Source organism: Marmota monax, unplaced genomic scaffold, assembly GCF_021218885.2.
Source record: "Marmota monax isolate L192 unplaced genomic scaffold, Marmota_monax_Labrador192_F-V1.1 WCK01_AAM20220418_F8-fsc00175, whole genome shotgun sequence".
In the NCBI taxonomy this organism is placed as follows: domain Eukaryota; kingdom Metazoa; phylum Chordata; class Mammalia; order Rodentia; family Sciuridae; genus Marmota; species Marmota monax.
Genome location: NW_026695246.1, coordinates 365,791 through 376,995, shown reverse-complemented (window position 1 = coordinate 376,995; position 11,205 = coordinate 365,791). Strand labels below are relative to the sequence as shown.

At 44.7% G+C, this 11,205-nt stretch overlaps 1 protein-coding gene across 3 annotated transcripts; it reads right to left on the bottom strand.

Annotated features, from left to right (window-relative positions):
- Positions 1 to 340: 340 nt before the first annotated feature.
- On the bottom strand, positions 341 to 9,707 carry Slitrk3 (SLIT and NTRK like family member 3). Of its 3 annotated transcripts, none has more exons than XM_046422987.2 (2): positions 9,530 to 9,707; positions 341 to 3,685 (listed from the first exon to the last, which is right to left on the bottom strand). In XM_046422987.2, exon 2 carries the CDS (start codon positions 3,665 to 3,667, stop codon positions 722 to 724), a length of 2,946 nt encoding a protein of 981 aa, XP_046278943.1. In that variant the 5' UTR covers positions 3,668 to 3,685; positions 9,530 to 9,707; the 3' UTR covers positions 341 to 721. The 3 variants fall into 3 exon arrangements, with proteins under 3 accessions (XP_046278943.1, XP_046278942.1, XP_058434261.1); XM_046422986.2 differs by lacking the exon at positions 9,530 to 9,707 and adding an exon at positions 8,556 to 9,400; XM_058578278.1 differs by lacking the exon at positions 9,530 to 9,707 and adding an exon at positions 5,342 to 5,438.
- Positions 9,708 to 11,205: the final 1,498 nt, after the last annotated feature.

Genomic DNA, 11,205 nt, shown 5'->3' with positions numbered 1-11,205 from the left:
AACTAAGCGGATTGGTTTGTGTGTGACTGTGTTTGTGTGTGTGTGTGTGTGTGTGTGTGTGTGTATGTGTGTATACCTGCACCAAATGCAGGTTTAGGGACCTAACCATATGCAGGGATTTGTGGTTTGCGAATGGGTATGAGAGACAAGAGAGTGAGTGAGAACATTCGAGCAAGACCCGCCCCCTCCCTCCCCGTCTTGCAGTTTTCAGGCATGCAGCAAACTGCATTGTTAATACATGTACAGAATCTGTGCCATGATGAGAAGAGGAAAGAAAGCCACAAATGTCAACCCCCCTCCCTTTCAAATGAAGCTACAATAAAAGGGAAAAAAAAGTTACTGAAAATAAAAAGACACATTGAATTTTACTTAATTAGGATCAATACAACGATCCCCAATATACCTTATACATGGCACAGTCAAAGTCTCAAGTTTCAGTATAAAAAAATAATGATAACATTTGCTGGCAAAAGTCTGCGAAGGCACTTCATTGATTAATGATCTGAGTATGGCCCTTCCTCCAAATCACATCTGAGAGGGGAGAGCATACATCTGTATTCTCTAGTTATCATGCGGTTTCAGTTCTCTTCAGGGCGGGGAAGATTGTGAGGATGGAGTTATTGGGACAAGTGTAAAAGGAGAAAGGGACATATTTCTTTTATTTTCCTTTTTTCTTTTGTGGAAAGAAAAAAAAAAGCACTAATTTATTTTCTTCTTTCTGTTAGAACCTGTAGGTTGTTTTCTCCAGGACTTCGAGGTAATCTGGCTTGGTTTGAAGTTTGGCCCTTAACTCGAGGTAATCACTTTTTTGGGTTTGGTGGTCTGTGAAGCCCTTTCCGGCTGAGAAGAGAAGGGTTTCTTTAAGCCTGGCGTCCTGCTGTAAGTCTGGGTATTGCATGCCAGGGGGGTGGACGTGTAGTTCCTTTAATTTGGGCACTGTGCCGTACAGACAGTCCACAAATCCCACTGTGCAGGGGGCGGGCTGTGGCCTCTCACGGTCAAGCAGCATACTGCCACCGCCACAGCCTCCCCCAGGAGGAAAGAGCACCACCCCGCCGTTCTTCTCATGGTGGCGGAACCCAGCCAAGTCTCCCCCAGTTCCCCCAACCACCCCTGAGACCCCACCAGCTGCTGAGTGGTGAGGGTGAGGGTGATGGTGATTCACCGTCACTATGGTGTTGAGCTGGGAGCTGGAAACTGCTAGGGCCCATTCCTTCTCTTTTTCCAGCAAGGTCCGGTAGTTGCTGTGGTTCTCCTTGGGTGTTTCAGCAAACTGCTCACTTCCTAGGAGAACCTCACCCATTCCTGGAGGTTGTGTCCCCCCAGGACCTCCACGTTCTGCACCCCCTGTCTCCTGGACAGCTGAAACAGCCACTTCCTCCTCCTCTCGAGGCTTGTAGATGGGGTTGTTGCACATCTGGGTCACTGGGTGGGGGATGTACTCATACACATGGCCCACAGGAGGAGCCTTCTCTGGGGAGGAAAGGGTGGGCCGGCCTCCACTCCCACTTCCACCACCACCACCTCCACCATCCTCAAACAGCCGGTGGCATTGCATCTGGATGCCAGTAAGGTCCACACCTTCTTGTCGCTTGCTCCTAAAGGGCAGCTTCTTGCGACGCCTTCGGAGCACGTAGGCAAAGAGGCCTGCAGCAACGAAGACTGCTGAAAAAAACAGAACTAGCAGACTAAGAATCAACACAGAAAGTGGCACAGGACCCCCAGGGGGAGAGAACTCATAAGGTGATTCGCTTGTTGGTCCCCCAACAAAGTGAGAATCTCCAGGCTGGGCTGGGGATGCTCCATCTGGTGCAATATGCAGCATCTCTGGGCACAGGACTTCCAGCTCAATAGTACGCACATCACGGTGTGTGAGGTTTTCGGGGCTTCTACAAAGCACATCACCTACCACACTGACTGAGCTGATGGTTTCAATCCACTGTTTAAAGGGGACCAGATCACAAGTGCAGTCCCAAGGATTCTCATTGAGGTCTATCTGGACAATAGCATTCAAGTGTTCCAGGACACCAGCCACAGGAAGGTAGAGGAAGTAGTTCTTCCTCAAGTTGAGCCGAGCCAGGGATGTGCCTGCAAAGGCATCTGTTGGCAAGGTCCTCAGCAAGTTATTGTTGAGGAACAGCAGCTTCAAGTTGGGCATGAGGCTAAAGGCTGCAGGCTGGATTTCCCGGATAACATTGAACTCAAAGTACAAGTAGTGCAAACTTTGTAGCCCGCGGAACATGCCCGGTGTCAGCTTCTCTATATCGTTGCCATTGAGAAAGAGGCTCTTTAGGTTGGGCAGGTTGATGAAGGCCCCATCCTGGACATAAGAAATACGATTGTTCCCCAGATGCAGGAGATCCAAAGAAGAAAAATTCCAGAAATCAGAACGGTATATTTTCTGAATCAGATTGCTACTCAGGTACAGTTTCTTGGCATTCAGTGGCCTTGGAAGAAGTTCAGAAATGTTATTAAATCCTCTCTCTTTGCAGTTGACAGTCAAGCCAAGGTCATTGATATGCAAATTACAGGTACACCCAGTAGGGCATATAATGGGAATTGGTGGTCTGGTCTGATAAGGAGCAATAGGAGGTTGGTTTGGACCAGGGTATAAAGCCTGGGATGTAGAGGGTGGTCTTGGTGTCCGGGGCTGCTTGGTGGGCTTAGGCTGTTTGTTTGAAGACTTGTATTCAACAGAAGAAGCAGTAAAATGGACAGAGGACAACATTGAGGAAGGTTTAGTTGGCCATGCATTCTCCTTGCTTGATGACAAGTGAGGAATCCCCAAACTAGCCTCCACCTCAGAGTCAGACAACAAAGGACAGAGTTCTGTCTTCCTGATTTCTCGAAGGTCCTTTCCATGGAAATGGAATGGTGTCTCACAGGTGATGTCTCCCACCAGGGCAGTGTAAGGAATGCGTTCCAGCCAACTCTTCAATTGTACAATCTCACATGTACAGTTCCATGGATTTTCTTCTAGCTGGAGCTCCATCAGGCTCCTGCCAATGTGATCTAGCATTCCTCGGTAAAAAAGAACTTTTAACCTGTTTCCACGCAGGTCCAGGTGGGTTAAAGAGACAGCCTTAAATAAATTGGTTGGAAGCATGGGGATGAGATTATCATTTAAAATCAGAACCCTTAATTTGCTTAGGTTCCGAAAGGCCCCACTCTCAATGCGCTTAATAACATTGTAATCTGCCTGCAGATATTCCAAACTTTCCAGGCCAAGGAAGGTGTCGTTTCTGAAGACATCTAGTTTGTTCTCGTGTAGATACAGCCTCTTTAAAATCTTAAGACCATTGAAAGCTCCCATTTGAATGTCCTGCAAAGCATTGTTCCCAAGGTTAATGGACACAGCATTATTCAGATGAAGAAAACTGTTGGTGTATAATTTCCTCATCGAATTCCTCTGCAGATACAGTTTAAAAGGTCTTGACCAGTACTCAGTAATCTGACTAATATTTGTAAATCCTTTACTGTCACAATGTATATGAAAAAGGCTTTCTTTAACTTCACAGTAACATGGATCAAAACAGGGCTCATCTATTTCCTCTGAGTCCTCTATCAGGGGAATCGGGGTAGTCCATCCTAGAGCAATTGTGCTTAGAAGAATTATCCACAGCATCCTCCCTCTGTGAAGCATCTCAGCTATGGAACGTTTCATCATTCGTAGTTGATTACAAAACTGCAACAGAAATAAAGATGCAGATTTTTAGCTTTTAGTCATATGCACTATTTTAATTGACTCCTACATGTGGGGCTATTTAAAAGCGATATAAAAACTTTAGCAGTTATTGAACTGACAATCAAAATGATCCAGAAACATGCTTAACGTTAGAATGTGCCCTATATTTTAAGCTTGGGAAACTTTGATATATTGAAACACGCAGTGACATTTTCCTGAACTAAGCCATACTTGGTAAATGGCATGTCACATGAACAAAAGCAGCTTGCATTGCCTCTCATGGAACACAACAGAACTGGAATACTGTGCGGCCTTTTTAGACATGGGCAGATTCAGCAATAATGGCAATAATTTACCCATTAAACTTGTTTTCCTGCTAAAACTCATTGACATCAAAAATATCCATTATAAATTAGATTACAACTCTGATGGAAAAATGTGTTCTTTAATTATATGTTTCTATTACAAAAACATGACTTATCCTAAAGTTATTAAAGAGAATGATAAAGCATGAGCCGGTTGTCCAGAATCAGATGTTGAGATGTATAAGATGATTGGTATCGCAGGAAAACTTAAGATTTTTTTTTAAGAAGCTATCAAAACATGTTTAACTACAGTATGTGGTCAGTAACATATACTTCCCACGCCCCCTTTTGCCCAAGCATAAATTATTGGCATCTCCTTCCATTGAATATGCAACTTCTATAGACTTTATCCTTTGTCTGTTTAAAGTGTTGAGCAGTGATTAGTCCTTCTAAAGAACATACCCATGCAATTGTCAGAGCTAAAGATAGTGACATCTAAAGGTTGCTAACCCTGGGAGTGTCTGAATTAAAACATTTGCAGAGCTTAGTTTGGAATGTGTGTATGTGCCTTCAAGATCAACTGAGGAACCCTAAAAAGCTGGAAGGGCTGATGATGGGATAGAGAAGAGGTGGGTAGTTAAAGGCCAGAGAGGGTGGAAACGTCAATTCTTACCTGCTCATAAATGATTGACCACATGAAATACATTTCAAAAAAAAAAAAAAGACATCATTCTTTTCCAATCACAAGAAACATATGCAGTGCACTATTCTAAAAACATACAGAGCCTTCATCCATGGCTTCTTTGCCTAATATTATCACTATATGAAAGTGTATACATAAATAAATTATAATAATGCAGTTTTATTAGATTGTCCTTCCTGTTTCACTGAAATATCAATCAAAATTGAATAACTGATTTTAATCAATAAAAATAAATCAGAGTTTCAAGCATGTATTTTATCCCCACGCATAGATACATACATCAAGGAAATATTTTAACTTGAAACACAGTGATATAATTGATAGGGAGAGTGAAAAAAATTTATCTTCGCATTCAGCTTGCATATAATGTACACAGCTGTAAGGAAAAGAAAAACTGTGAGAAATCAAAGAGAAATCTGCCTCAGGCATGCAATACTCAATTTTTAGAAACAATTAAATGAAAAAGAGAAGGCAGATGAGGCTACATTGCAGTACCAGTTAGTCTTCCCTGTCTCTCTTATAAAATATTAAAATCTATTTAAGTTCTTTTGTCTTCACCATTCTTTTCTTAAATGTTTTTTTTTTTTTTTCTTGTTTTTCACAACCCTGAGGTTTAGGAAGCACAAGCTCCAGATGTCTTTGACTTACCTATTTTGCAGGAGATTTTTTTTTTTTTAAGCAATGAATATTTAAAAGAAAAAAAAAAGCAAAACCTTGACTTTAAGGATTCTTTCTCGTTCCTTCACCCTCCCTTCCTCTTGCTGAAGCTGAAGCAAAAGGGGATGGGGGGGTGGGGGTGGGGGGCTGAAGGGGGAAAAAAAGCGGAAAAAAAAAGCAAGCTTGAGACGTGCTGAGAATGCAATGGGCTCTTCAATGGGCTCCTTTAGGATGCAGAACTGCCTCTTGGCACACTCAGTAGAGGAGGGAGGAGAAGGGGCTGCAGCAGGCTTCCAGCTCCGTGGCCGCTGCTATTGCCTTTGCTGCTGCCGCTGCTGCCGCCGCGGTGGCTGCTATCCCTGGGTACCGGCAGCACATCATTGGGCACTGGGAGGAAGGGCGGGAGGAAGGCAGAGAGGAAGGAAGGCTCAATCACAGTGCAGAATCTCGGACTTCTCTCGCGCTGTCTTTTTTTTTTTTTTTTTTTTTTTTAAATATGTGCTGTAACCCTGGATCCGGCTTTCCACGTCATGAAAACGAGCTCCAAGAAAGGGAACGCGCTTAGCATGGGGTCGGGAGCGAGCACTAGGAAGCCCTGACTGTACCGTCTCTCTCTCTCTCTCTCTCTCTCTCTCTCTCTCTCTCTCTCTCTCTCTGTGTGTGTGTGTGTGTGTGTGTGTAAAGGAGTAGAGGAAACAGAATGACAAATTGGTAAAATAAGGAACAATAACAGAAAAAGGGGAAGAGACCAGCCTAATGGGAAACATTCCTTTGGTGGGGAAGGAGATGGGGTGGGGGGAGGCAGGGGAAGCATTCTCCCCTCCTCTCTCTCCCTCTCCCTCTCCCTCTTCCTCTCCTTCTCTCCTTCTCTCTCTCTCTCTCTCTCTCTCTCTCTCTCTCTCTCTCTCTCTCTCTCTCTCTCTCTCTCTCTCTGAAATGGTTTGCTCATCTAGTTTTCAAACCTCCTCTCTGTAGTGCAGACGCTTTGGAAAGTGAAACTATCCTTCGGAACTGTCCTTTCACAGCACAGACGTTGGAAAACTAGGATGAGGAATAAATCCAGGTCCCAAAGTAGAAAATCTGAATTTGGCTGATTCTGTCTAGGTGTCCCAAATAAGAGCTTGAATAACTTGGACAGAGTTTCTCCTGCATTTTGTTTCGATCCTTTTGCACCAGAAATCCTTTTGTTGTGCTATAGCTCAAAGTCTTCGATTTTCCTTGGATTCTACCACCATGTGCTTTCTTCCACTTTTTTCTTTTTTTAAACAGATACAAGCCAGTCCTCTGGAAGTAAATGAAGACCACTTGAATAGCATTGGTAAATTTCACATTCTTCCACCAGGAAATACCTGCAGGTATAGGGGATGGAATTTCAGGATTTGGACTTTTTCTTCTTCTTTATTTTCCTTCCTCCTTTCTTTCGTTTTCTTTTCTTCTTTCCTCCCTTCTTTCTTAATATTTTTCCAAGATTTTTTTAGGAAGGGGATAGCTAATAAGGAGCAGTGGGATTATGGGTGATTGAAGGGAGATGTTTCAATGTAGTGAGGCCACTGGATCATAGTTCACAAAAACCCTCTAGAAGGAGTTTTTAAAGGCTCAAGTGGCAGTTCTACCTGCTGGGAGGAAATGCAGCTTAGTGGAGAAACTGGGGAGACCCAAGCGTGCAGCAGAGGATTCTAGTTAGCAAGAAATGGTGTATCTGTGGATGCATCCATCGCCCCCCCCCCAACACACACACACACACACACACACACACACACACACACACACCAATCCTGTCATGGACTCACAGGTTGGGGGAAGAGAGAGAGTTTTGGTCTGAAGAACTAACCTTAATTGCCCAAGGGCTCAAAGTTAGTAGGTAGAGATGGCTTTCCCTTAAAATACTCTTTACAGAGCCAAGTACAAAGAAAAGTATAGTTTATGTATAAATGTCTTTCCACTCTAAAATTTAAAAAAAAATCTAACTCAACAAAAGTCAGTCATAAAAATATACATGATATTTTGCATTTAAAATGATTGCACATGTTTCCTGTGCCCCACAGTAGTTAAGATTGGAAACAACAATCAGAAACTAAGCAAGCAGGCTGGCAGAATTCTCTAACATTCTACACCCTTAATATTCCGGACCCACCCTGTTCTCGGTTAGGTCTCAGTGGAGGAGAAGCAAACCAACACGGACTGCCTGAGTTCGGAATCAGAGCAATTCAGTCTCGCTCCCCAGCTGCCAGTTCCCCCCTCCCCCAGCACCTAAGGTGCCCAATGTGCAGAGGCGGTGACTGTTTCTCAGATCTTATCGGAACCCAAGATTTGATGGAATGAATGGGTAACCAGGAGGTGCCCTGAGCTTCCCGGTGATGGTAAAGGTTCTTTCCTTTTTGCAATCAAGTCTCCGTCCTCCCTTGAACTACAACCCTGCAAATTCTGGACATTGATCATGCCCTAAGGCTATTTCACTGTTTTCCTTTCTTTTATATCAGGATAACGTGTCTAAAAGATAGGGAGGGCTCCAAAAGTTAGGGAATGTGGACTCTTGAGGCCCCGTTTTCTTCTGCGTCCTGCTGCGAGCGCCCGCACCATTTGTTTGTCCAGAGGGAGGACAAGAAGCCCTTTCTCCCCAGTGTGCCCCTTTCCTACCTCCCCCTCCTCATTGCCGGATCTTCGAGCTCACTAATCTCTCCAGATCTAATGCTAAATATTCCAATATGGAAGCAAAACGATCCCCCTAGAACATATAATTAAAATGCTGCATCATTCATTTTCTGAAAAGCTTTGAGCCTTCTGTAGATTCTTTTCTATTCTGCTGTCGCCAGGCGAAGAACACAATGGGTCTGTTTAGATATGAAATAAAATAAAATAAAATAAAAGCTCAAACCTTGTCCCTTCTATCTCTTAGGATAGATACAACAGAGCGATTCACGGGGGGAGGGGTCCTTTGATCAGCCACCTGGCCTATTTGGAGCAGAGTTACAATTTCCTCCCCCCACCCCCCGAGGGATCCAAGGGAACCTTAGGCTCCAGTACCCCTTCTTTCATCATCCACCATAAACCTAACTGATCCCGTTTTAGAATGCAACAAATTCCTAGCACCTGTGAACGTATAGAACACACTACTGCCAAAGTCTATGTTTTCTACCGTGCACATCCTACACACAAGACATAATGATTTCATTTAGGCAAAGTAGGAAAGGATGGCAGAGAGTACCTATAGGTGCAGAGCGCTCAGGATCTCCGAGGTTTGCTCCGAGGGGCTTCCCAGCGGGAGGGGCAAACTCTCTGGGAGGTTCAATTGTATCCTTCATACTGTAGCCTTGTATTTTCTCCTCTTCCGGCCACCAACTTTCAGAAAGGCTACCAAGTCACAATCGAAATCCTTTTAAATATTTCCACCTCTGAGACTTGCAAGGAAATGGTCGCTGCATACCAATGGGAGAGCGGGGCGCACACCTAGCGTGGCGATGCCAGTGACCTGGAGCCCACAAACACAGCTCCGTACGCCCTCGATGGCAAGCAGGATACGTGAGTGTCCCAGGACTGGAGTCCTTTGATTTTAAATCTCGGTGCTCTTGATTCAATGGTGAGCTTCGCTGTTCCAGAGAACCCGGGTTTGTTCTCTGGATTTCTGTCTTCCTGAAAGATTGTCACTCACAGCGCAATTCCTGCCCAAGGCCTCCTTCAATTCGAGAAGATGAAACTAGCCCTTTTCTTTCCCGAGTGTCTTTGCTCTTTGCCCTTTGGATGGGTGGGAGTGGGGGTGGGTGGTGTGTAGATGAGAGAAGAAAGGGGTGGGGAAAGGCGGAAAGGAGGCAGGAAGGGGGCGACTAGATCTCGGATCCCAGCATTGGTCAGACACTGAAGGGGGGTTGGGGGGAGATACAAATACAACAGTATGGCTGTACACACCAAATCCGATTTGGATTTGGGAAATCTCAGGCAAAGCACGAAGGCGAAGCGATCCCGTTGGCACAGTGTGTCCCCTGACAGCTCACCATTCAAGAACCCTTACTTCTCCAGCAGGAGAAGGAAGCGCGGTGGGCAGAGGAGGGGACCGCCGAACGTTTCAGGCCAAGGAGACACTCACAGCGGCAGCGGCGACGGCATCTTTTCAGACTGACCTGCTTTAAAAGTGCCACTTTAATGGCCTAGGAAATAACTAAATTCGGATTACACGTTACTTACCAACGTCTGCTCCTAAACTGGGAGCGCCTGGTCGGGTATTGGGAGGCAATATAGGGAACGCAGGGCTGGAACACAAATGCAAATCCATCAGCCGCCCCCAAATCGCGCACCGAGGGAGCGGCGCTCCGGAGCCCCCAGATCAGCCCATCGCCTGAGCCTCCGCCAGCTTGTTCCCCCCGCACCCCCGGCCCCTCCTCCGCGCCAACTGTGTAAATCAGCCGCCGCAGTCCTCTCGCCGCGCATCGCAGGCAAATCCCTGCTTAGGAAGCAAGGAAGCAAGTGATATTTCTCTCTCTCTCTCTCTCTCTCTCTCTCTCTCTCTCTCTCTCTCTCTCTCTCTCTCTCTCTCTCTCTCTCTCTCTCTCTCTCTCTCCCTCTTCCTCTCTACCTCTCCCTCTCCCTCCTCTCTACCTCCTCTTTCTCTCTCCCCCTCCCCCTTTGTCCCCTGTTTATCGGTCGCAATCTGGCAGCTCTACAAAGAGAAACCCTGTCAGAAAGTCTGCATTCTGTAACCGTGGATTGATTTTAACTTTTGCAAACGAGAGATGGCTGTTTGGAAAATTACAGCCCAAACTGGAAAGGGCGGGTGGGGTGGGGGGGGGTGCTGTGATCAAATTAAGAACATCTGAGCTGTATGGGTGGGCGGTATCGCTGAACGCCTCCGAGGAGCCATTCTAAGTGATTTGCAGTAATGCCCAACCTTCATGAAACATAGGTGACAATTTCAAAGTACATATTTCCTCATCTGTTTACACTTGCTGGGGGAGAGGGGAGCGGTGGAGATAAAACTGTAGGGTGAGGGGAGATGCGTGTGTGGGGCATTTGTTGGAGAGATGTAGATATCATTTCGTGACAAATTAGGAAAAGGACATTGGAACAATGATTGCACCTATGTTAAAGTACTACTATGTTACAAAGGCGATCATTACCCCCACTGCAGTCATACTAATGCAGTCATTTAATGCTCCATTCAATCTGCAGTGTAAACCAACGCAGTTCTTTTTAATAGATCCCTTTCATCAGCAACTGTGTTGGAGAAAGGGCGGCATTCCACTAACTCCCAAGCTGAACAGGAGGTATTCTGGGGGAATCATCTCTGTGTCTCTTGCCATTCCTTCCTGAAGTGAATACAGTACATTGCCCAAGAGAGATGAAATTGCGTATCTATTATAACTGTAGACCTAAAGTGAGCTTGACCCTATTTTTAAAAGCTTTCAAAGGAATAGCTAAACTCTAGCTCACCCCTCTTAAAAAAAAAAAAAAAAAGTACTCTTAATGTATATATGGCAGCCTTTGAGGGACAATCCTGGAGACATGATTTTATCCTTTACTTTGTGACTTTTCTATGTAATTTATACCAATGCTAGTCTTTATTATAGTCATATAATATCACAATTGATCGTCCCAACAGATGGTCCACAGTCTATTTTATATCCATACAAATTCATCTATGGTAACTGTCTGTGTTGGTTATTCCTGAAGAGTGAGTTTAGATTGACACAGTTACATTGTTTCAGTTTGCTCTTCAAAATGCTCAGAATTCTTTAAATTTATTAAGATTAGTAAAGTATCTAGAGAGACCAGACACTGATGGAAGCATCATGATATCAAAATCTACTTTTTTAAATATAGCATTTCAAATCTACTGGCATGAATTCCAAATCTTCCTTCAATGT

Bases quoted from the DNA above. Each gene is read 5' to 3' on its own strand.
- Slitrk3 (XM_046422987.2), bottom strand. From the start codon at position 3,667: ATGATGAAACGTTCCATAGCTGAGATGCTTCACAGAGGGAGGATGCTG.